Source organism: Esox lucius, chromosome 17 (genome assembly GCF_011004845.1).
Source record: "Esox lucius isolate fEsoLuc1 chromosome 17, fEsoLuc1.pri, whole genome shotgun sequence".
Taxonomy (NCBI): Eukaryota; Metazoa; Chordata; class Actinopteri; order Esociformes; family Esocidae; genus Esox; species Esox lucius.
Genome location: NC_047585.1, coordinates 38,388,101 through 38,413,635, shown reverse-complemented (window position 1 = coordinate 38,413,635; position 25,535 = coordinate 38,388,101). Strand labels below are relative to the sequence as shown.

Below are 25,535 nucleotides of genomic sequence, written 5' to 3'. Positions count from 1 at the left end.
CGTGCGAACAGTAGACTATACTGTTCCTCTTATTGAAATGTGACACTTTGAAAATCGTTCTACTTATATCAGATTCTTGATATATCACTTTCGTTATCATGAGAACTTTGGTCGTAGAGCTCTGATGATTGAAGTCCGAATATCGAAAAATAAACATTTTATTGTGGTCTAGAGTTTAGCCTATAGTAGGCCAATGTCAATCACCAGAAGAGGAACCAGGAAAACGTGTGTGGTTAAGTGCAAGCTTTCAAAACGCAGCATTCTGCCATAGGAATGTGAGTAAAAGCAAACAGCAAATCTTGTCAATGTAGTGTAGCTGATTAATCTAATAGAAAACAGCACTAGCCTACCGTTTAATAAATTCGGCGGAGAAAGAACGTTCTCTTTCCATTCAGCTGCGTCTGCTCTTCTGTGATCATTGCGTTAGGTTACCTCCACTATATTCTGGAGGGGCGTCTCTTTATAAAGCGAATCCAGTCCCCTTTAACCCCTTCAATAACTGTGTCGCGGTTAACGATGATGCAGCAGGAACAATCGTTTTGGCACCATATATATATTATTAACAATACTAATAATAAAATATATAGGGTTATGTTTGTAAAAAGTTTTTGGTAAGGTTAGTTACTTTCGTAGGCTTCCATGATAAATAGCCTAATTCGAGTAACATCCCCGTGAACTGGCTGGGTAATCGCGTATGTTCTAATCACAGCACCCCAGATCACTGTGCAATGTTTCAAAGACAATATTTAAAAACACATTGGTGGACAAAGTAACGGAAAAAACTATGGTAAATGACAGTTACTTTGAAGCAGAGATGGGGACAAGTCACACATGGTCCAAGCAAGTCTCAAGTCTTAACCATCAAGTCTCGAGTCAAGTCTCAAGTCACAGTTGAGATAAATCATGCAGGTCAAGTCAAGTCCTTATAAGTTTCAAGTCAAGTCACAGTACTAAAGAGATGAACACACACACACACTGTCCTCTGTTTCTGACGTGCGCTCGGTGCGAAGCTCGATTTCAAAATCAAATATTTTTCTCCTCCGTGGTACAATTTTTTGGGGGGACGAAGCGGAGGGATCTTGAATCAGCCTGAATTCGCTATAACAACCGCCTCGCTATACCTTATCCCGCTTATTACATGGCTACCTACCAAATAAATCAATAATTTGACACAAAATATTGATTTCAAAAGGAATTTATTGATTTAAAAACGATTGTATTGCTTCCTCTAAAGAAAAGAGTCGGTTCCGTCTCTGGTTATAATCCTGCTGCGTCCATAGCAACGCGCTGTTTTTCATGGCAACGGTCTGTTATCTAGAAATAACGCGCATTCTGCACTGGAATTCAGCCAATACATGTAATAAGGGCTAATAATAACAACCTTATAAACTATTTATTGTGACTGAAAAACTGCCTAATATGTAATTACGCTGTAATTATTCTTGTCTGTATGAGTAAAAAAAAAAACCTCTTCGAAATGTTTAGGTGCTAATCACATCGGCGCCTCCATGTTAGCCTTTCATGCAGTAAAGTTAACTGTTATGGTGTAAGCACAATGCTTTTTAGTTTCCATTATCACAATGCTTTTTAGTTTCGATTATCTGTAATCGGATTACAGATACTTTTGGGAAAAAATATTACTTTTGGATTACTGGATCACCTGAATGAATTAGATTAATCACAACACCATCCAATTTGTCACCGGAGTTCCCTACAAAACTCACCACTGTGATCTTTATACCCAGTTAAACTGATAAGCACTGGTGCTAACTAATCTACAAGTCGTTCCTAGGCAAATCCTTAATTTCTCTGCTTGCTTCTCCAAGTCTGCCTATCCAATAGAAATCTGTGCTCTGCTGTATGTCTTACTCTGGTAATTCCTAAAATAAACACTTCCTTTGCAGTCATTCTTTTCACTTCCCTACTGCCAAGGAAAGGAAGGAATTACAGAAGACTCTCAAACCTGATATATTCCCCCCTTCTTACTCCTGGCAGCAATAACACGTTTAAGTCTTATAGATATGTACCAGCTTTGCACACTTGGATTTGGATTTCCCTGATCCTTCTTTGCCAATCTTTTCAAGCTATGTCAGATTGGATGCGAAGTCTCAGACAATGGTGATCTTCAGGTCTCCCCATCGATGATGAAGTCTGAGCTTCTCCTGAAGCCACACCTTTATTGTCTTGGCTAGGTGTATCTGGTTACATCTTATGATGAAAGATTAATCTTCACCACATTCTGGGGTCCTGTGCACTTTGGATCAGATTCCCTTCAAAGACAGATTTGTTCCCGTCCCTGCCACTGAGAAGAATCCCCATAGCATGATGCTTCCACTAACATGCTTCCACAGTAGGAATAGTATGTCAGGTGAGGCGCAGTACCTGGTTTTTGCCAGACTTAGCACTTGCCATTCAGGCCTAAGAGTTCAGACCAGATACATTTTTTCCCCTTGATGCTTTCAGTCTTTCAGCCAATTAGCCTACAGAAGAAACCATAAAGCAAATGTTCAACTTTGTAGTAAATTGGTTTGTACATTTCTTTGTGGCACTTACAGAACGTGATCAGCACAGATCAACGAGGCTATGAATAGAGTTATTTCACGATGAATTATAAGCCAACAGTGGTTATGCAAAGAAATTCTATGAGAGCAGCTTGGCTTTTTCCTTTTAAAACAAAGCTACAGTATCTCACAGAAGTGAGTACACCCCTCACATTTTTGTAAATATTTGATTATATCTTTTCATGTGACAACACTGAAGAAATTACACTTTGCTACAATGTAAAGTAGTGAGTGTACAGCTTGTATAAGTGTTCATTTGCTGTCCCCTCAAAATAATGCAACACAGCCATTAATGTCTAAACCGCTGGCAACACCCCTAAGTGAAAATGTCCAAACTGAACCCAAAGTGTCAATATTTTGTGTGGCCACCATCATTTTCCAGCACTGCCTTAACCCTCTTGGGCATGGAGTTCACCAGAGCTTCACAGGTTGCCAGTGGAGTCCTCTTCCACTCCTCCATGACGACATGATGGAGCTGATGGATGTTAGAGACCTTGCGCTCCTCCACCTTCCGTTTGAGGATGCCCCACAGATGCTCAATAGGGTTTAGGTCGGGAGACATGCTTGGCCAGTCAGTCCATCACCTTTACCCTCAGCTTCTTTAGCAAGGCAGTGGTCGTCTAGGAGGTTTGTTTGGGGTCGTTATCATGTTGGAATACAGCCCTGCAGCCCAGTCTCCGAAGGGAGGGGATAATGCTGTGCTTCATTGTCACAGTACATGTGGGCATTCATGGTCCCTCAATGAACTGTAGCTCCCCAGTGCCGGAAGCACTCATGCAGCCCCAGACCATGACACTCCCACCACCATGCTTGACTGTAGGGAAGACACACTTGTCTTTGTACTCCTCACCTAGTTGCCGTCACACAGGCTTGACACCATCTGAACCAAATAAGTTTATCTCGGTCTCATCAGACCACAGGACATTGTTCCAGTAATCCATGTCCTTAGTCTGCTTGTCTTCAGCAAACTGTTTGTAGGCTTTCTTGTGCATACTCTTTAGAAGAGGCTTCCTTCTGGGACAACAGCCATGCAGACCTATTTGATGTTGTGTGCGGCGTATGGTCTGAGCACTGACAGGCTGACCCCCCACCCCTTCAACCTCTGCAGCAATGCTGGCAGCACTCATACGTCTATTTCCCAAATACAACCTCTGGATATAACGCTGAGCATGTGCACTCAATGTCTTTGGTCGACCATGGCGAGGCCTGTTCTGAGTGCAACCTGTCCTGTCAAACTGCTTTATGGTCTTGGCCACCGTGCTGCAGCTCAGTTTCAGGGTCTTGGCAATCTTCTTATAGCCTAGGCCATCTTAATGTAGAGCAACAATTCTTTTTTTCAGATCCTCAAAGTTCTTTGCCATGAGGAGCCATGTTGAACTTCCAGTGACCAGTATGAGCTGTACACTCACTACTTTACATTGTTGCAAATTGTCATTTCTTCAGTGTCACATGAAAAGATAATCAAATATTAGCAAAATGTGAGGGGTATACTCACTTTTGTGAGATAATGTATATTTCAATTCTATGAGAGAAATGGCACACTAGGTTCTTTGAAGTCAAGGTCTATAATTCCATTTTTGATGATGACCTGCACGAAACCTAGCAGATTACACCTTATGTAATATCTCCTCATTTAGTCCTGTAATCTGACCCATGCAAAGCGTCTTTCTGTAACCTGCTAATGAGACGAAAACAAGCTTACTCTAAAATGGATCATTTTAAAAGACAGTTTATCCTGTCATTACTCAAACACATTACCCTAACACAGAGGGCCATTTAAGCACTGGCTCAATTCCTACTTCCATTATACTGCAAGCAAAACATGTTATTCAAGTTCATCCAACAGTCAGTAGTTGTAATTGTCAGCACTGGAAAGGATCTCTTTCGGGGAAGCAGGAAATGACTTCCATGAAATGCATAAAAAGTATTTTATTTTACTGTCATTAATATAATTATGAACCATATCCACCCTTCAGGAAACAGTGGAAGCATTGAAAACAAAATAAAAAGTGAGACATGGGAGCATTGTGAGCCAAAACACAAAACATGGCAACAGTACAGGGGCATCATAGATGACACACCATCTTGATTGTATACATTATTCATTTCAGTTCCTGTTATTGCTCCCCCAACCACAATTGTTCCAAGTAGTAATTCTGAATTACATTAACATTGAGTCAAATAAAGATGAGGCAAAACAGCCAAATACCCCCCGCCCAAACAAATTGTAACATCAAACCTTGGCTGAAAACATGAACGAATAGGCTAGCAGTCAGAGGGCCATTCATTCTCAACTCAATTTGTTTCAGGAACATAAATATACTTCTGTTACTTTTCAGATTTTCTCTTTTAATTAATACATTGAATTTCTATTCATGAGTTAACCAAGTTGAAATGAATCAACCCTCAAACCGCACAGACAGCCATTTCAGTTTTAACTGAGACAAGGCTGTCGCCTCTGGAATGTGGAGGTGAATTTTTTTTTCTTTTCATGATCAGGAAAGCACAAGAGATATTAAGTGCTGCAATTTGGGTTATTTTCCGTTGTTCGTGCGTTAGCGAAACCATCCGAAAGCATCAGAAAAGGACAGCGTCGGGATACTGTTTTTTTAGATACAAGCCTTTCCGGGCCATGACAGATCATTTACATTTTTAGGGGTTGCTGACAAGATCAAATTAGATAGAACGGAGAACATCGTAAGAGTTAGAGAGAAAAAGAGAGATCTACAGTAGTCCTTGTCCCTAATAATGCAGTTTTGTGCGCTTGTGCAGATCAGTATTTTAGAGTCCACTGTTTGACGCTTGCGTCATGGGAGGTGGTCACTAGAGTGTTCGCGTCGATCCAGGCCAGCCCACTGACATGGTGCAACCTGTGGGCATCTGGGGAAAGGGAAGGGAGAACAGACACACCAGTTGGCGCAGCAGCAAAGGGAGCGGAACGCTACGGTGATGTTATAAGAAGACATTACGGGAAGTGAGCTTGCCAGCGAAAAACAAAAGCATTTGGTCGCCCACTGACTTGTGTGTGAGCATTTTAACGTCTTGCAGAAGAGTAAAGCTCACCTGGGATCTTCAGTCTCTTGTCTGGGTCGTTCACCGTCCAGACGTAGACCATCATGTCCATGCCACCGCTGGCAAAGTGCTCGTTGTCGGGGGACCAGGCCAACGTGACCACCTTGGCATGGTGCCCGTAGAAGTCGTTTTTCACCTGCACAAGAGGGGTTAACAGAGGTGGGAAAAACCAAGAGTCCGTTGATGCTCACACTGATGAGATTACCATGTTTACCCTGGCACAGAGTTATAGTAATTAAAACGGATTGCTGTTAATTGGGCTTTATCACTCACACACACACACACACACACACACACACACACACACACACACACACACACACACACACACACACACACACACACACACACACACACACACACACACACACACACACACACACACACACACACACACACACACACACACACACACACACACACACACACACACACACACACACACACACACACACACACACACACACACACACACACACACACACACACACACACACACACACACACACACACACACACACACACACACACACACACACACACACACACACACACACACACACACACACACACACACACACACACACACGATGCAAGAGCCTGCGTACCGAGTAATTGTCCATCACGGCAAAGACTGTGACAACTTTCTTCTCGTCGGTGACAGCCAGGTAGGCTCCGTCTTTGGAGTAGGCCATGTCAGTGACTGGCCCCTTCGCCTCAACGGTCTTGCCCTCGTCCTTTAGAGTGTTGCCTTGGACAGAGTATAAGCGGACCTTCCCATCCTGCCGGTTCAAAGAAATTGATCAAACGTGACACGGGGCGTGCTCGAGAAAAAGAAACAGACGAGCCGTTCCTTCTGCTCCAACACCGAGAACACGGTCCCTGTTCAAACAAGTTGCCATGGAAACCTACCGCCCCGCCCACTGCAGCAGTGCCGCCCCCGGGGTGAAGCGCCCCTGCTTCCGGCTCGTAGTCCAGACCGTCCAGGGTGAACACCTTTTTCTTGTTCTTCAGCAGCACCACCTGACAACACACACCTCATCGTCACCCGCGTTGGACTTTTCAGTAGACGCAACATCCATGTTAACCCCCGACCCCGTGCTACAACACGTCCAACACTCGGACCCTCGAATGACCGAACGTTAAGAGAGAGGACTCGGTTACCTGGCCGATGCACACAGCCAATACAAGTCCCCCTGTTGCTACGGAAACGTGTTTAGGCTGCACATCCATCTTCACCAGGTCAGAAGCACTGCCAGAACATTGTAATGAATGAGTTACATGAAACAATCGATGGGCGACATCAACAGATTCCCTCCTAACTGAACGTACCCTTTTCAATGTTGCCAACGCTGAATCGAAATCTGTATTTCGTCGGGATAAGTCGATATATTGCTCACCAAGTGCGACACCCGGACCCACCTGTATTCTTTCTTGGTCACACTGGTAAAGCGGACGGTATCGTCCATGCTGCAGGTCACCAGCTGGTCCGCGTCGTCCACCGCCATCTTGGTGACCAGGTTGCTGTGGCCCTTCCCGGAGAAGCAGTCGTTCTTCCCGGTCTCTGCATCCCAGTAATGTGGAGAACCAAGTTAAGGACTAACGTCAGGAGAGGGCAGAGAGACGTGGTCATAATGTAACACAGAGGACCAAAACACTAGCATTAGCCCGGGCCTCTTGCTAAACAGATAATAAGATTGGCAGAAGGTACGTGGGCTAAACGAAGCACGCAGACATGAGAGGACAGTTCTCTGGGTCTTCATAAGTGCCAACGATGCTGCTGGGTGCTACATACATAGTCTTAGCTATGGCGGGGTATGGAAATTGGGTCACAACTGAGCCACCCTGGTTTAGCGAAGTCCCAGAGGGGAAAACCAGTGGAGAACAGGTATATTAGGAAGGCATTCATCAGTGTTCCATGTGCCAGTCAATAACAGTCCACTCTACCCCCCACCTCTTCACTCAGACACAGTATCTGGTTAAGGGGCTGCAGGGTTGATACAGTATGCAGGCTTCAAGCCAGTGAAAGGATATTGATGTGACCATCATGGCTGCCGGAGTAGATGTAAGACCGGCCGTCGTTCTTGTGAACAGTCAGGGACTGAATGGACTTGCTGTGACCCTGTTGGACACACAATGAGACGTGTTGTTCAGAACACAGCCCAACAGCCAGTTGAGAAGGACATCCACTCGGTTTCACACAAAGGCACCGCAGTGACACTTAAGTCAAATCAGCCACTTGGTTAACAGCTGGGACCGTTTCTGGGCGGCGCGTCTCTGTCAGGAGTAGAAGCCGCCACCGAAACAACATTAGCGGCTTCCAGACGACAAAAACACCACACTGAGAAAAACCACATAGCATGAAAGCTGCCTTGGGTTGACCTTGATGACGCGGAGCGGCCGGTCCGGGTTGCTCTTGTCCAGGTAGTTGATGTAGCCCGACAGGGAGACGCTGAGCAGGTGGTCCTTCTGCCACAGGCAGCCCAGCTGCTGGTCCATGACATCAGAGCCCATGTTGAAGGTGGTGACAGCCGTGCCGGCGCCCACGTCCCACAGCTTCACCGTCTTGTCTCCGGAGGCTGAGATGAGCTGGGTGCTGTCAGGGCTCCAGCTTACCTGAAGGAGAACCAGAGAGTGGGGGGGGGGGGCAAATGCATCACCGTTGGTCGTCACAGTGCTTTCAGCCGAAACCTGGGCTTGTAGTTTCTCTTTGATAAAGCACAGAGCAAAGCATTTTATGGACCAGATGTCAAAGCAGGCACCACTACAGTTATTTTTTTAGGGAGCTGGTACAGTCACCCTTCACAAAGAAGTGTCAGTGGTGGATAACTTAGTATGTATGGGTTACAATTCCAGGTCCAAACCAATTACCATTACATACACAATGTCTGTGATTACACGGTTACTCACCAACTAATATTACTGGGAATTAAATACTGTTCAGGGTATTAAAAGTAACTTTTCATGAGATGTCTGGCTTGTTTTCTGCAGGAACACTGGTTCCACATTGGACTGCTGATTTGAAAAGGAAAGCACTCATTTAGGCTGTTTACATTATAGTCCTGCGATTACACGGCAATGCATCATCCTGACTGGGGGCTGAACACACCCAGCCGTGACACTTGACATGCTGAGGGGGGAACCAGATGGAAGTTTCCATTCTCAACAGGCTATTAAGACGAGCAGAAATCCAATGACTACGTCACGGAGCTGCGTGTCTTTGACGAGCCCACGAGAAACCGCGGACATACTCACAGCGTACACTCCACCGTCGTGGGCCTTGGCTCCACCCAGAGCAGCAATCTTCTCGCCAGTCTTTCCGTCATACATGAAAATCTAGTAAGAACCGGCAAAAGGTCCCCATGAGTATAGTTAGACTGACCGACCACACACACACACCTCAGTCAATGACAGCAGAGTAACTGTGACAGCTAGCTGACTCACCTGGCCGTCAGCGCCAGCCGTACAGAAGCGGCTCCCGTCCGGAGAAAACCGCACACAGTTGACAAATCGGCTATGGTCCTAGGGAGGAAGGGAGATGGGAGAGATTGTAGAGACTACTTAGGCTTTTGCTAAACAGACAGGAATGAAAATGTCAGCAGGCTGCATATAATTGGTTTTTGGAGTTTACTGAAAGATCACCACATTTCACTGTTGCGGTCAATCAGTGGCACCATGTGTAGATTAACTTTGTAGCCCATTCCCTGAAGAGTATTTTGGACAGCTACCCACTTCAGAAAGCGTACAAAAAACACTGACACACACACAGTCCATTAGGGAACATTTATCAGAACACACAACCTACCGTTGTTTCATTACATAAGGCTCCAACAGAGACACCCATCTGCAAGTCTCATTATCTTGTCATCTTGGATGGAACTTCATGGGAAGTGGCTCAAAGAGCTCAGCCTGGCACTGGCACAGCTCCCAACAAAGTTCCCAGCATGTGGAGTATGAAAGCTAAGCCAGTGCCGTGACAAGACGTGGATTGGAACACAAAGCCCTCAAAAATAAATCTATACACGAAATGCGTTACAACTGAAGCAGCGCAGCGCCAAGGTCATTGTGCCTTGTTTGACTACGGATAATTCTTTATTAGATTTAGGAACTGAAATGGGCATCCCACTGGCAAAACATTCACAACTACCATCTCTACTGCAGGTGGGACTTAAATGAGGGCATGCGCTTAATAAAGATGACGCCATGAAGTCATCTTTCGCTAGTTGCTTTCTGCGATGAGCACACCCTGAGCCAGCCACTTTGCGCTGCCAAAAGCAAATAATCACACACACAAAAGAAAATGTATTAGGGCCCTCTCCACACACACTGTTGCCAAGCTAGCCTCAAGAGAAACGAGGATTTGTAAGCAGTGAAGGTGAACAGTGATTGGTAGTAGCCTGTAACAAGTTTGCCCAAGTCCAAACACACAGCATTCTTAGAGTTTCTGTCTAAAGGGCAGTTTGGGGGTGGGGAAACTGCAGCTCTAGGGCGGACTGCTCCAAAGTCAGTGTCTGGTACGCATAATGAACCAACATTTTATGGATTAAGTTGAGGTACAACAGAGAAGTAGAATGCTGCTCACAGACTCACTATTAAACAGGTGGTGTATTATGCATCAGGAACTTAAACACTTATGGGACACAACTGTAAAAGAGCCCCTGGTCTCAGCTTGTTCCCCTTGTATAAATAAAGGATAAAAAAAGTAAGCACTTTGAAAACACAGAACTAACGAAGAACCACAAAAGAAGAAGGCAAGAATGAACGCCTAGGCCTGAGAAAAGAATATTCATTATTTTGACCACATCATTTGACACGTACGCTAGTAACAGAAAAGGCATTTGGATTCTGTTCTTTAACGGTGTTTATAGCAACCTCAGAAATAATCTGCTTTGCGGCCTAGTCCCTAGGGTGATCCTAGCCGCTGTCTCTAGTGCACATGCACTGCTACAATAGGTATTCAAACACAGCCTATTTCTTTCTGCAAGAGTTCACTTTCCTGTCCTAAGAAACATAAGTATCTTTGTAAAACAAAGCAGAGTTTTCATAATCGACAAATTCAGTAAAAAGATGACCAGACTTACACCATCAGGGGGCAGCACTGAGCAAAGAGACATTGACTCATGAGACTCATACACATAGCGGTTTTCTAGGTATGGGAATTGCCAGGGACCACACAAAGATATTTACAAAACAGTCGCCAAGACAACCAGGATTGAGATTCTCACCATCCTATATGTATCGCCTTGGATTCTTTCCGCTCAGCTTGTTGAGTTACGAAATGGGACTGAAACCAATTCATAAACACCAACGTTTTCTACAACATACTCTGTCGAAGGGATACTTATCCACCCGAGAGATGTTTGAAACACCTTTGGCAGCGATTACAGTTGGGAGATTTCATGAGTGAGTCAAAGAGCTTTGAACAACTGGACTGTGCAACACACCTAGATTGTGCAACATCCAACCTGAAAGATTCCCCGTCTTCCTGGTGTTGTAGGTTACGGTCCTCCTGGAAAGTGAATTCCTTCCCTGGGTTCTTAGAGGAGTCTGCCCGTGCTGGGCTCCATTTTGTTTCTTCAAAAACTCCCCAGTCACACTTAAACTAAGTATTTACTCAGTGAGATGTTGGATAAGGCATATTGGAATATTTTGATTGCATGCGTTTCTATTATTTGCACAGGTCATCACTATAGTTTATAAATCATGAATAATGGCTTTGTGATGGGTATGAGATCACTAGTTTACTGTACAAATAGTGTTGGTAACTGGTTTATAATAGCAATAATTGGGATTTGGGGTATATTGTCAAAACCCTGCGATGCACTGTGCCTAAGACAAACACTAAGCCATGGTATATTGGCCATATACCACAGTGCCTTGTGCCCTGTGATTTAAGTCTCTACAGTGTTGTTGATCCATTTTTAGTTCTCTCAGCACATCTCCTGAATCATGTAGCTCTTAAAATGCCCAATTGCCTCACAGTGACATCTGTAAGAAGTTTCCTTCCTGTTCGGCAGCCAAAGACGGTTTAGTATGTAGATACGCAGAACACTATTCTCCAGAATAATTAATTTAAAGAACAATGTCCGGTTGACAAGCTGACTCATCCAGTGCGCAAAAAGATATTCAACAGTCTTGCTAGTGTCACACTAAACAGCGTCATCAAACAAATCTTCATTTCAAATTAAAACATGTCAGTTTGTCAGTCACTTTCCCATGCTTGGAGTAAATCGTAGTAAGGACAGTACAAACAACTTAAGACATTGGCTCAAAATAAGGTTTGGCATTTAGATAGAGAACAATCTATGTTTTCAATACACCCGCTGATCTGTGAAACAAAGCTGTTCACAAAAGGAGCAACCCAGCCTCAGGGCACCAACGGAGAACCCCCACACCACACTCCCTCTGACCAACATCGAGAACCAGTTCGAATATTCATGACCAGTAACCGCAGACTCACTGTGATTGAGAATTTGAACTTGAAAGGAGGTCCCTCGAAGAAGGCAGCGCAGTTGTCATCACTGCCAGTGACAAGGCGGTAGGGACGAGTCTGCTTTATGTCCACGCTGTTGATGATTTTGGAGTGGCCCGATACCTCCCCCACTGAGGAGCCAGTGTCCCACAGGAACACAGCGCCAAACCTGGGAGAAACAAAGTATTAAACACACAAAATGGGACAGGACACGACACAATGCAAAACAGGCAGTGATTCACTGATCTTTGCAGCCTCATTGAAATTATACATGCAAAGTCACTACAACAGCATTGGTAAAAAAAAAAAGTTAAGACACACACACACACACACACACACACACACACACACACACACACACACACACACACACACACACACACACATAAATCAATGGAAAATAAATCTGCATTACTACTCAACATCTTGATGCTAATCTTGCAGATTTTTTGGGCATGTTGTCTTAAACTTGCACTGTTGATTCTAGCACGTCCTAAAATATCTTATACTAACGACTTTAAGACATGAGTCATGTTTCTGAATATTAAATCCACGTCCGATACTAGAACGCTCACGTTAAGAAAAGGGTCAGACACCTTTGCGCGTTCATTCCCCACCGGGAAAATCTCATTCAAAAGACAAAAACTAGACAAACCCATAAACGGCGGAGGCATCACCTGAGCGGACCCATTAAAGACATTATGTTACACAGTTACACAACCATTCCTGTCGAATACCAACAGAACACACATCAGATTCAGTCAACTATGACTGTTGAACTCATTTGAAAGTGTTATTACTGATGGAGAACAAAAAGCTTGCACACAAGTAAGTGTCAATTCTGCACTGTTAGCGAGACCTCAGAGCATCAGATAAACGTCCTGGCTCCATGCCCCTGCCGTGCTTATTTCTAGAGACTCACTTCTCACGTCCCTCTCCCACACACGCAATCCGTTTGCTGTCCTCAGTCCAGGCGATGTCCTTGATTTTCCCCCCGAAAGGCTGGTACTCATACTTCAGCAGGTGCTCTTTCTGGGTAGTGTCCCAGATACGGACCTTACCGGACACATCTGAAAGACATTACATTTGAACATTTTAGATTTGTCATCACCGCAGCGAAAGCCTCCGCCACCCAATTAAACATTTACGACAGAAACCACATGCATGATGTACGGACAAACTCCAGGTACTCCATGTGCTTTCAGCATAAATAATCTGGACAACAAATAAGAAAGCATGTTTAAACTGCTGGCTGTCACATCTCTTTCCGCTTTGAAGCGTGTTGCGTGATAAACCATAGCTACCTCCAGAAGCGATGTAGAATCCACTGGGAGCGTACTTGGCCACAGTTACTTGGTGAGGATGCTCTGTGTAGATGTCAGCAATGGCAGGGTTCTGGCGAGATAAAGGCACAACTATGATGTAGGCCTAGTTCTTCAAAACAGCCTTCTAGGAGAATTGTAAATGTGCACAGCTTATCATAGTGGGAAAGGTTCTATAGCCTACTATAATACAAATCTTGGAAACACAAAACCCAAAAGCCTTCAATTGTGACAGTTGCTTAGACTAAGATAGCATGTATATGTTGTAGTCTGTCCACGGGAGATTTGACCAGCCCATACAGGCAAGATATATTGCACAAATACAGGTCTATTCCTTTTAGCTTTCCACACGTTATCAGGGGCTAAGTTGATTACATTGTAATTACATCAATGTTTCTGATGATGACACTCTTTCCGTTGGTGTAGAGGAAGTTGTTGCCTTTGGGGTCCCCACCAAGTACTTTGGCGACTCCTCTTTCCATCTGTGGGAGACTGGCAAACACATGTTCTGTGTAAACAACAAAAGGGGGGGGGGGGGGGGTTATTATTGTAAAATGGTTATAGGCAATGCTGGCCTATTTGGTCGGTAAATCACACATTAAGACAGAAATAGCTGTCAAAACAGACAGAGCTTTATTTTATAAATGAATACTGACTGGCAAAATATTGTGAATGCATTTTGTAATAGTAGTCACGCTACCTGTAAATAGACACCTGTCACATTAAAAATAATTAGGGCGACCTCAAAATCAGTTATCACACTAACTAGATAGAGGCACCTGTACTATGTACTCTACCGCTGTACGCACGCGCAACATCCCGCATTCTGTGACAGGTCAAAACAAAGCGTTACATATTTCCGTAAAAACATTAAGATTTTGATTTTAGCCTACTAGCAGAAATGGCTAGCTAACGAAACAAACGAGGTGGACCCATTTCAAACTCCATCGGCTAAGAGGGAAAGCATCTCGATTTTAAAAATATATACCTACATATTTTACTACACGGGCACCTCAAGCAGCGGTGCGTTGTACTTCCAGACAAGAAATGTGATTAAAATGCAGAATGGGCGAGGTTAGTGCTTACACACGTAGCTAGCTAGTTAGCTGCTTCTCTCTGCACAGTGAAGTACTTCATTTGTACAGAGGAAGCGAATAAAGGTCAATATTTGGTGTTTATTGTTTTAAAAAGGAAAATGCCAAGTTAAACGACTTACTCAATTCATAGGACATGTTTGCTGCTTTTGTGTTATTTCCTCCGAATGAATGAAACACCAAAACCTGCCTGATCCAGCGGCTGGTCTAGACTCTGCCTAATCGTCCAAACACGGAAGCGAACACCACTCTCGGTATGCTTGGGTTTGCCCATATATAGTAAACTCGGCTTCGACGCTAACAGTTGTCGCCCACTAGACTTGCGCTAGCTTGCCTATTAGGAAATGACGTACGCTATGCCTGAATAGTCTAGTAGTAATTTAAGCAGGTACCGGTACCCAACAAGGTAAAATATAACACTTCGTAGCTGTAAATCCCTGTTTGATGACCAATAGGTAAATATAGCTACTTAAAATCTTCTCACAGCTATGCAAGCATCAGCACATCATGTGGGGATTGGGGGTTCCCAGGTTTCCCACATTCAATGAAAGATGCGGGATCTCTTTATATACCTTTTAGTAGCCTAACAAGTACCTACCACATTCTAATGTTAGTTTCAAATACTACGCACGACAAAATATTAGAAAAAAGCTCAGCAATAAATAAATTAAAGCTCAACAAAACAGATATTATTGAAATTGGCTGATCTGTAATATCAATTATAATATTACTGAACATTTACTAAAATAAAGCGTTATTTAAACAGCATATTTCTAACATTAAATGCGTTAACTAAAGGGTTAAATCCGAATTTATTGATAAAAAAATCAAGATAAGGCTTGAATAATAAAATATTTGTATAAAGTAAAGACAACACTGCCTCAGAACCGTAAATTGGCATCACATACATTAACTAACGAAAATATCTTGCGCTACCAACAACCTCTAAATGAAAAGCTAAAATAAAATAGCTTATAGGATTGGTCGCTAGCAAATTGCAAAATACTCTTTATCACAATACGCTTTCATCACCACATTAATTTAAAATCAGAGCTGCGGATCACTGTAAACTTGAACTTCTCAGTTGGCTTACCTGGTTAAATAAAGTTGAAATAAATAATAATTACAAATGCAAAATAATCCTAAAAATGATTCTGCAAACTCAATCCTATAGGAGGGTTTTAATTTTGATAGAAACATCATACATTATTATTCTCCCTAGGGAGGTCTCCCAAAGTAGCAGGCGCATAGACTGCTTTATTGAACTTCGCTTATTTCAACGAACAGCAACTCCAATCCGTTAGGTGTCGTCAGCCCGTGGTTTTAAAGGATTTTATCAGAGACAATAAAGAAACCAAGACATCCCATTCAAAGACCCGCCCTCAATCAGGCCGGAGTGGGCCCACTAGGTTCCACAAGCGGAAGAGGACTCGGGCCACCGCTATGACTAGGAAATAAATGAACCAGCGAGATGACTTGCTTTTGCAATGAACAGACTAGTGGCCCCACCCGGTTAAGAAATTTGGAGCGGGCTGTCTTGGTTCATGTAACTATCTTCTCTGGTATGTAGTTTCTTGCTGTCAAAGTTCATTTCGCCTACGTACATTCTCGTTGTTTTTTTCCCATCACGATGGCTGCCGCCTTGAGAGGGAGCCTTGTAACATTGGCCAAGGTGAGTCGCTATATAATGTTTACATAATTTAAACTATGGACAGAGTATTTGGTGTAAAAACTTTCGCCACTGTATTTATGACAACCACTGTACTGTTGTGTTAGAGACTGCTTTATATGGATTCCCCTATCATCAATGCCACGGGGGCGATAGGAAAATGATGATAGCTGGAACTAGCAGTGGTGCTCTTGTCCATCGGTAATATGAACGAATAGTTGGCTAACGCTGACAATGTATATTAGGTAACTAAGGCCAGGTCCAAATTAAGTGAATGTCGTTTATGTTAGTAATTGACATTTCAATTACAATTGACCCGGTAATGAACTGATATCGTCTACCATTTTGATTTGTTAATTAGGCTTCAGACCACACAGGTGCAACTGAACTACAGTAAAACGTATTCGTGTTAAAGGTCTGATAGTATTACCCCCCCCCCCCAACCAACATTCTATCCAAGTTCTTATTAATCAATCAATAAAATTTATTTATGACGCCCTTTTTACATCAGTTGTCACAGAGTGCTTTTACAAAACACCCAGCCTGAAACCCCAAGGAAAAAACCACAAGTGTTGAAGCACAGTGGCTAGGAAAAACTCCCTAACATGGGCTGAAATTCTGGAAGAAACCTAGAGAGGAACCAGGCTCGGTGGCCAGTGACCAGTCCTCTTCTGGCTCTGCCGGGTGAACATTTCAAGAGTAGAAGTTGTAATAACACTTATTAACACTCTTGGTAATAGTGACACTGTAATATGAGACATTCAGACGGCGTTTTATAATGTGCCTTCCTTCTAGGGTTGCTCTAAATGTCTGTTGTGTCCCACCCTAGGGCCTGACTGGCTCATGCCCGCGTTGGCAGCTGCTGGCAGCCCGGCCCCTCAGTGTGACCAGTGCTCTGTGTGGGCCGGAGGCACCACCGGCCCGGGCTGATGCCATCTTCAGGGTCACCATGGTGCCTGGGGACGGCGTGGGGCCCGAGCTGATGACGGCCGTCAAGGAGGTGTTCAGGGTACGGTGTGGAGGCTCCTCTTTCTTAACAATGACCAGGAGTGGCTGTGGGTCTGTGGGTGGTGGACGTCCGGTCCCTCTTTTGAGATTTGGCTAATTCCGTTCCCCTGAAGGTGTCCATTTGCTTATCCTTCCCTCTCGCCACGCTCCATGGTGGTGACCTCTTTCTCAGCTGTCAGCCTGTGTAGGAATGTAACCCACCATTTCTGGTGTAAACAGGCTGGATTGTACTCTTGATTCTGGCGTTGTGTAATGAACTGGCTGGACGATCATTTATCCATACCATAGTTTGTGACTACAGTCAGGCAAGACAACAGTATGTTGATGATTAGATCGGGGATTTGTCACTTGCAAATGTAACACCCCTGAATATCAGACTAAGAATCTATGGTGCAACAGCAGTTTTAAGTTCCTTGGTGTTCAAAATTCAGGACCTTTTACTATAGATAAATGCTCAGACTGCTATTACTATTGCACAATAAAAAAATCCCCAGTATTTAGAAGTTACACTTCTAAATACCGACCATGGCACTTTACTCTGCTCAGACCTTTTATTGGTATTGGGTCTTTCTTATATCATTGCCTCCATCCTCCTCCAGGCAGGTGACGTCCCAGTGGAATTCGAGGAGTTCCACCTGAGTGAGGTGCAGCACATGGACAGTGACGAGAAGCTGGAGGAGGTGTTGACTTCTATGAAGACCAACAGGGTGGCCATGAAAGGTAACTAAATTCCTTGTTCTGTCATCACCATTGCTGGGGGAAAAAAAGGAATGATAGTTATCTTAGTTGTCCCTGAACCAAACCGTTATTTCTTTTGTAGATGTAAGTTGCTCCAGACAAGACGTCTGCTAAATAACTAAAATGTCAAGTTACTTTTGGGTTTGAACATATTCATTACTTATTTTGCTTGTTGGAACAGTGGAAATGAACAAAAATAATACTGACTGGCTTGGTTCCTGACCAAATTAAGGGGAAATAATGTAAGTTCCAAACTCTTGTTCTGGATGGGATTTCTTTGATCTCTGTGTGCAGGAAAGATCAACACTCCCATGGAGTTCAAGGGGGAACTCGCATCATTTGAGATGAAAATAAGGTAAGACCGTAGTATATTTAGTTCCACCACAAAACCTTTCCCGAAGAAAGCCAGTGGGAACTCAGTACAGTAGTGGGTAGTTGTAACTCAAAAGTGCTGAATTCAACACAGCTTCCCATTTTGTGAATCCTACACAACGGATATTGTAACTCCTAGTGGGGCTGGCCATTAATGAACCTCTCTGGTCTGTTCAGGCGTAGGCTGGACTTGTTTGCCAATGTGGTCCATGTGAACAGCCTGCCTGGTTATAGCACGCGCCACAACAACCTGGACCTGGTCATCATCCGAGAGCAGACGGAGGGAGAGTACAGCTCTCTGGAGCACGAGGTACAGCACCACACACACGTTCACTTTAACAACCAATGGGTGCCCTGGTTTTAGCTTTCGCCGTTTTCCATTTCCCTCACACTCACCCAGGGTGCCATGGCTGGCTAAAACCACCAGACCTGGTTCTAATTGAAATCGTCCCACATGCTTTGATTAGGACGGATAATAAATGACTCACTGACATTGATACTTGTGTGTACATAATACATTAAATTTCATTTCATTTCTGATATACATTAATTGAAGTCATCCATCACAACTGTGCTGGGTAGAACGTACAGTCATGTGTAAAGCAAGTATGCGATCTTGCTTTACAATATTTAAAATATTTGTATGTATGTGTGTTTGTCAATATAAACACTTGACTGAAAAGGGTAACCTAATTTAACAAATTGACCTAAAAAATTAAACTGCACAGTCATTTATCCATCAAAAGTCAACAGATATGCAATTATATAGTGCAGAAAAATAAGCCCAAATAGCAGGTGTTGCCACATTCTGTCTATCAGTCTCAAACATCGACTGGGAGGAATCTTTGCCCACTCTGCTGTACTGCTTCGATTGTGTCATGTCAGATGGTCTTCTTGCATGCACAGCCTGCTTCAAGTCCCCCCACATTGAGATCTGGGCCATAACCCTACATTTCTTATTTTTGAGCAATTCTGTTGTAGATTTGCTTATGTGTTTTGGATCATTGTCCTGTAGATAGAGCCATGTTTGTTTTAACTTCAGCTTTTTGACAGATGGCCTCACTTTCTCCAAGAATTCTCTGGTACAGTACCGATTTCATTGTTTGACTTGAGTATGCCAAGTTGGCCAGGCCCTGAGGCAGCAAAGCTGCCCAAACCAAAGCTCCACACCTCCATGCTTTACTGTTGGTATGAGGTTGTTCTATTCAAAAGCAGTGTTTCAGTTTCACCTAACATGGTGTCTGCCATTACAGCCAAACAAATCCACCTTTGACTCATCTGTCCAGAGCACATTGTTCCAGTAACACATTTTGGTCTTTACCCAGGTGTTGTTTGGAAAATGTCAGTGGTTTCTTAATATTATTTTTGAGTGCAGAGGCTTCTTTCTCCACCTCCCATGTAGGCCAAGTTGGCAGAGTCTCTTTCTGACAGTTTATTGTGGCAGGAGAGGCCTGTAGATCCCTTGATGTTACCCAGGGTTTCTTAGATGTTTCTAAGAGCATTTTTCTGTCAGCTCTTGGCTGAATTTGGTGGGTTGTCCTCTCCTATGTAGATTGCCAGTGCTCTGGTATTTTTGTCTCCGTTTTCAGGGCACTCGTCAAACAGTGAAATTATCTGTTTCAGATTGCTTGGAAATGTAATTGAAACCCCTCCCAGACTCATGGGCATCAATTATCTTTCTTTGGAAGGCCTTGGATAGGTCTTTTTGATCTTGGCATAAAGTGTTACCTTAGACCCATATGGATAAGACCAAACCAGATCAAGTTTCTAAACTTTATGGAAGGATGGACCCTCCCAAGTTACTCTCTAATGATTTGCATTTGTTTTGGTACACCTAATTCTAATTTTGGCTATTTTGTGTAATGGTAGGGGTGTACTAACTTTTTCAGCTTAAGGTAATTGCATTTCTGTTGATTTTAACTGCATGAATAGTTTAAAGGTTACATTTTCTGTTTTTGTTGAATTTGGTTTATTAATCAATTACTTTGTAATATATTATATTCCAAATATTGTGTCCAAATATGTAAAAAATAAAATAAAAGACTGTAAAAGATGACTCTAGCTACATTGTCCCATAGATATAGTATAAGCACTCAACTCTGTGGTTAAAGCTGTAGTCAAACCTCACGTTCAGATGGATCTTGTGCTTCCTGTTTCTCAGAGTGTGCCTGGAGTGATCGAATGTCTGAAGATCATCACCAGGGAAAAGTCTCGGCGCATCGCCAAGTTTGCTTTTGACTATGCCACAAAGAAGGGTCGCAACAAGGTCACGGCGGTCCACAAGGCCAACATCATGTGAGTATTGCTGCCAGATATGTTTTTTCTTAAATGCATGATTAAGTGCTTTTCTTGAAATATGACTGTTTTATATGACCACTCAACCCCACCTGCCCAACTTCCTTATTGGCATTCAGGCTTTGCAGCGATCTCTTGCTAAACAGACAACTTCTATGTAGTCAACACTTCTCCTGATAATCAAACCACAAACTTGAACTTAACAGACAAAGGACGACGATTCACACACTTGAGGACCGGGAAAGTTGGCCTGGTTGAAATATTAACTGTGAATATGATTGTGTTAATGTCTTTGAGTTAAAGTCTCAAGTGTCTTCAGATTTCAGGACTAAGAACTATGAAAATATATGCTTTCTCTTTCTTTAATTGTACATTATACAATGCCTGGATACATGTTGTAAATGAGTTATTAAGAAAGAGAATAAATAATAGCATTAAAACAATCGGACATGAGCAAAAAATTATTGATCCCTATTCAGAAATTTGTACATAGCTAGGAAATAATCAGCCCTTTTCAGCCCATTTGGTCAACAATAATTATTAAATGTTTGGCCTATAATTGGCCAATACCAATTGCTGGCAGATAGTTGTGTTTCCCGACTTGTAGTTAAATATATTTTAAGACGACACACTTTCCCAGTGTTTTTCTATTTTAGAGCAAGTGGAGAAAGGTATTTTAGTATTTTCTTTTTTTTCTTTTTCTTTTTTTTTTTAAACCTAGGGTTTACTTGCTCTTACAGCTGCTAGTCCAGACTCGACACAGAAACCGAAACACAGAGACACATAGTGTTTCTCAAATGAAACGCGTAGGCTGTTTATATCTTATTTGATGGGCCAGTAGAAATGCCATTGGCTTCGTGTATCGCACCCTGCAGCCCATTGCACTCATGTAAACATTCTATGTCCTGATCTGATCCCCGTCCACCTTGTACGCAGGAAACTGGCAGACGGCCTGTTCTTACAGTGCTGTGCCGAGGTGGCGGAGCTGTATCCCAAGATCAAATATGAGAACATCATCATAGACAACTGCTGCATGCAGGTACAGCCAGTCCCCCCCCCCCCCACACACACACACACACACACACACACTCTCATATCCGTGCACTGGCTCACTCGCTCACCGCTTCTCTCTCTCTCTCTCTCTCTCCAGCTGGTTCAGAACCCATACCAATTTGACGTGCTGGTGATGCCCAACCTCTATGGCAACATTATTGACAATCTGGCGGCCGGGCTGGTTGGTGGGGCGGGTGTGGTGCCAGGAGAGAGTTACAGTGCCGAGTATGCCGTGTTTGAGACGGTGAGTGTTGGTCGTCCTGTGGCCGCGGTCCCGCGCCTATTACGTTTGCATGGCCCGGCAGGGATGAAATGACGTGGAAAATGAAAATGTCCCCTTTCCGTTAAAAGGGAGCGCGGCACCCCTTTGCACAAGCTGTGGGCAGGAATATTGCCAACCCCACGGCCATGCTGCTCAGTGCAGCTAACATGCTCCATCACCTCAAGTAAGTGTGTGTGTGTGCATGTGTGCGCGCGTGTGTGTGTGTGCGCGCGTGTGTGTGTGCGCGCGTGTGCGTGTGCGCGCACCTGGGTTAATTTCAGCTGTCTCTATTGTTTTGGATCACAGCCTTGAATATCACTCCAACATGGTGTCGGATGCTGTCAGGAGGGTCATCAAGCAGGGCAAGGTAAGAGTGTGACATCATCAGCACTGCGATCGCCCAATGGCTCGTCTGCATGCGCGTGCTTGTGTGTTGGGGAGCCTATGTCGACACTCGGAACCAATCAAGGACTGATTCCACAGTTGAATGAGAGGGACTACAGGTGTTTTAGGAAACGTGACAGAGGTGTTCACAGGTGTTCATGCGTTTTTTTAATCTTTCACAATTAAATGTTAAAACAGACCCCCTGGTCCTAACATCATTTCTTGGCGCCTGTATTGCATTTGCCCGTGACAATACACCCGAGGAATTCACCCTGAGACGTTCCATGTGTCTGAGCTGTTCCAGAGACAGCACCCCCAGTTAGACGGGTCAGATAACCATCCAGCCCCTGACAGGTGGGACAGATGTGTCTGTTAGGGCTACAACAAAATTGTAAAATCTACAGAATTCATGAGGAGAGGGTTGAATGTGTGCGTGCGTGCGCATGCGTGTGTGCGTGTGTTCGTTTTACATGGCTGGGGCGGTGTTTGTGTGCACCCGCGTTCCCTTCTCCCTGTGACCGACCTGCCGATCAAGCCCTTATTGTCGCTGACCGCTGCAGAGGTAGCCCGGACCGAAACCATGGTTCCCGGGGGAAGTCACCGCTGAGCTGGGGTACGGCAGTGCCGGGTCAGCCGCGGTGCAGACGCTGTCATCAAGTCTCGTTATCAGGCTGGAAGGCAAAAGTTAGACGACTGTGTGAAGTTGGTCAGTCCAATAGTGTTTAAGTGCCCTTCCCCTCTGCCCTGCACCCTTTCCGTGTGTGTGTGTGTGTGTGTGTGTGTGTGTGTGTGTGTGTGTGTGTGTGTGTGTGTGTGTGTGTGTGTGTGTGTGTGTGTGTCCCAGGTGCGGACGCGAGATCTGGGCGGTTACAGCACCACCGGGGACTTTGTTCAAGCCGTAGTGGGAAACCTCCGTCACCGACCCCTGTACTAAAGAACCCCCTGAGCCCTGCAACCTGACCTTTACCCTGACCTGGAACGGATAACCAGACAAATTGGGATTTATAGATCTCCGTAATCGCCCTGGCCCTCCAAATGAAGCCCCTCTGCGTTATTCTTTGGCAGCTCTCGTTCTTCCTCTGCCTCTTTCTTCTCAAGTGTGCTCTTTGAATTGTCCGTGACGTGGTTTCACGTTTAAAACCTGCGACTGGCCACTGCTATTTATTCGCTTTGCTCTCTCTTTATTCTAACCAAATTGTCCATTAATGCTGCCGTGTTCTCTGTTTTTCTCTCACTGAGCCCTTCCTGCATGCTTGGGGCCACTGTCCGCATTATCTGCCCGTTCAATGGCACCACCTCGGCTGTACGCGGCGCTGTTTCACCAGCAACTCTGGAATCTTCTCGGCTCTGTCCGCTCTCCGACTTTCCCCTACGCTCTCCAAACACTGCCTCTTCTTTATGAAGGTTTCACGGTTCCTGCTGCGGACATGCATGTGATGTTAAACTGACCGCTGCTAGCTTTGTCATCCTCACCGGCTGGGCTGCGTGCTGTTTGTTCAGCCGTATTGGTCAACGTGGTTTTGTGCCAGAACGACAATTCATCGACACCTAAATGAGTGAACTCTTTATCCCGGCACCAAGAACATCTGGTCTCCCCTTTCACTGTCATGAGTTTTCTCAGGCGTGCACAGTACATTTTTACCTGTTTCCTTGAACTGCGGATACCATGGTACCAACCCGACTGTACCGCTTAAACTAGCCTTTATCCAGTAACCGCCTTAAGTACTCAGTCCTGTCAAGGTTGTTGTAGTTTCTATTAAAAAAAAAAAAAAAGGCTTCCACTGAGTCATCACAAATTTGTGTTTGCCAAAGTGTTTACCACAAATGCACATCCCCACCACTCTTAAAGTCAGTAGAAAATGGAGGTAATTCCTGAGGGAGAAACAACAGGGTCTGCATTCATAATGTTTTAATGCTTTTGCGTTAGCAGGATGGGCTTAACAAGTTACGGAACTGCGATGTTGGCTAGCTTCATTGGACCTTTCAGTCGATTTTCACTCCGCTCCAACTGCCACTAGTAAAAGGAATGCACACAAAGAATTTGATAGAGATCACTGTCTTTTGGAGCTGTTTGTTGGAGATCCATCTTGTTTGGCTAATGAGTCCTATCAGTGTGATGTTTTACAAACCAACAAGCCTACAAAACCAATTTAACATGCCAGACCGCTGACTTTTTTTCTCACCCTGTATGCTTCCTGGTGAAAGGTTTTTGGTTTGAGGATCTAAAAGGGGTAGCAATGCTGCTTGCGACGCAGACTGACATATCATTAGGGCTACAAATATATTGGCCATTTTCTTTTCGTAGTGAGGTATGACAGTGTGAAAATGGTTATTGCTATAGTAGTGTGTTTTGATACGCCTCTGTTCCATAACTGTTTCATTGGTTGATATACCTTTGTCATATTAATAGATGTTTTTTATGGTCAAATACTCAAGAATAAAATATGAAAACAGTCATTGGTCTATATTTGTCATTTCCACAAGTACTAGACAATCATTACATTTTTCATGTGACTATTTTATGATGAAATGTGGGCTTTAGACCAACCTTTAAAATAACCTAATATTCCTATATTGTGTCTGAGTTTGGTGGTGAAAACAGTACAGTATTTGTGAAGACTATTTGTCTTTGCCTGTGTGGAAGAGACCAGGTGTGTCGAAGCAGTGTGTATGTAACACACTGTTCTTTTGTTTGTGACAGGTGCGAACAGGAGACCTGGGGGGCTATGCAACAAGCGATGAGTTCACAAGAGCTGTCATCGCCAACCTAGCCGTCTGAGCTAACCTCTCATGCTGGCGTTTCTCTTTAGCTTGTAAACAAACACACGCACACTTTATTTATTGAACTCCCATCAAACCCATTTCTGCATTGACCGCCCAGATACCCATGTATCAGATTAAAGTCTCCAGACCATGCTCGGTGACAATTTATAAAATGTGTAAAACAATCACAGTAAAATTAAGAACCTGCTACATATTGGGGGCGCACATTCAGTGTTACAAGCAGCACCAAAACACGTTTCCAATTCATCAACACATTCCACATTCTGTATCAGTGTTGTTCTTTCCATTTAACAGTTAATTGATGACTGGAACTTGTTTAGATTCATTCAAGATATGTATACTATAACAGTATATTTGTTCTTTTATTTATTCTATTAAAGTTGTATGCATTATTGAGTTGTTTATTCTACTTCTCTGCTGTGGGGAAATTTGGGGAATGGGGTTGTGTT

General features: G+C 43.9%; 3 protein-coding genes across 8 annotated transcripts in view; 1 reads left to right on the top strand and 2 right to left on the bottom strand.

The window, feature by feature from the left end:
- Nucleotides 1-429, bottom strand: part of slc2a9l2 (solute carrier family 2 member 9, like 2) — a 117,264-nt gene extending 116,835 nt beyond the window's left edge. For all 5 annotated transcript variants that reach the window (XR_004574654.1, XM_034287380.1, XM_010880799.4 and 2 more), the window contains exon 1: nt 351-429. The gene's annotated coding sequence lies outside the window, so the exon portion shown is untranslated. The remainder of the gene's footprint in view (nt 1-350) is intronic.
- Nucleotides 430-4,472: 4,043 nt separating this feature from the next.
- Nucleotides 4,473-14,835, bottom strand: wdr1 (WD repeat domain 1). Its single transcript, XM_010880802.4, has 15 exons — nt 14,644-14,835; nt 13,814-13,935; nt 13,410-13,500; nt 13,028-13,175; nt 12,094-12,274; nt 9,078-9,155; nt 8,889-8,969; nt 8,016-8,249; nt 7,668-7,755; nt 7,056-7,212; nt 6,798-6,885; nt 6,546-6,656; nt 6,242-6,415; nt 5,625-5,769; nt 4,473-5,441 (listed from the first exon to the last, which is right to left on the bottom strand). The coding sequence occupies exons 1-15, from the start codon at nt 14,657-14,659 to the stop codon at nt 5,335-5,337; spliced, it is 1,821 nt and encodes a 606-aa protein (XP_010879104.2). The 5' UTR covers nt 14,660-14,835; the 3' UTR covers nt 4,473-5,334.
- Nucleotides 14,836-15,694: 859 nt separating this feature from the next.
- On the top strand, nt 15,695-25,478 carry idh3b (isocitrate dehydrogenase (NAD(+)) 3 non-catalytic subunit beta). 2 transcript variants are annotated; one of them, XM_020055629.2, is made up of 11 exons: nt 15,695-16,193; nt 17,020-17,199; nt 17,798-17,918; nt 18,231-18,291; nt 18,486-18,618; nt 20,470-20,603; nt 21,540-21,642; nt 21,754-21,900; nt 22,008-22,102; nt 22,225-22,285; nt 23,147-24,957. In XM_020055629.2, exons 1-11 carry the CDS (start codon nt 16,152-16,154, stop codon nt 23,234-23,236), a joined length of 1,167 nt encoding a protein of 388 aa, XP_019911188.1. In that variant the 5' UTR covers nt 15,695-16,151; the 3' UTR covers nt 23,237-24,957. The 2 variants fall into 2 exon arrangements, with proteins under 2 accessions (XP_019911188.1, XP_010879105.1); XM_010880803.3 differs by lacking the exon at nt 23,147-24,957 and adding an exon at nt 25,004-25,478 and having other exon boundaries at nt 15,723-16,193.
- Nucleotides 25,479-25,535: the final 57 nt, after the last annotated feature.

Excerpts from the sequence above, each read along its gene's own strand:
- wdr1 (XM_010880802.4), bottom strand. Across the intron at positions 7,756-8,015 it reads GGCCGCTCCGCGTCATCAAG|GGTCACAGCAAGTCCATTCA; the intron begins GTCAACCCAAGG and ends TGTGTCCAACAG. Across the intron at positions 5,442-5,624 it reads CAAGAGACTGAAGATCCCAG|ATGCCCACAGGTTGCACCAT; the intron begins GTGAGCTTTACT and ends CCCTTTCCCCAG.
- idh3b (XM_020055629.2), top strand. The coding sequence starts at position 16,152 with ATGGCTGCCGCCTTGAGAGGGAGCCTTGTAACATTGGCCAAG. Across the intron at positions 17,200-17,797 it reads CCGTCAAGGAGGTGTTCAGG|GCAGGTGACGTCCCAGTGGA; the intron begins GTACGGTGTGGA and ends ATCCTCCTCCAG. Across the intron at positions 22,286-23,146 it reads GGGTCATCAAGCAGGGCAAG|GTGCGGACGCGAGATCTGGG; the intron begins GTAAGAGTGTGA and ends TGTGTGTCCCAG.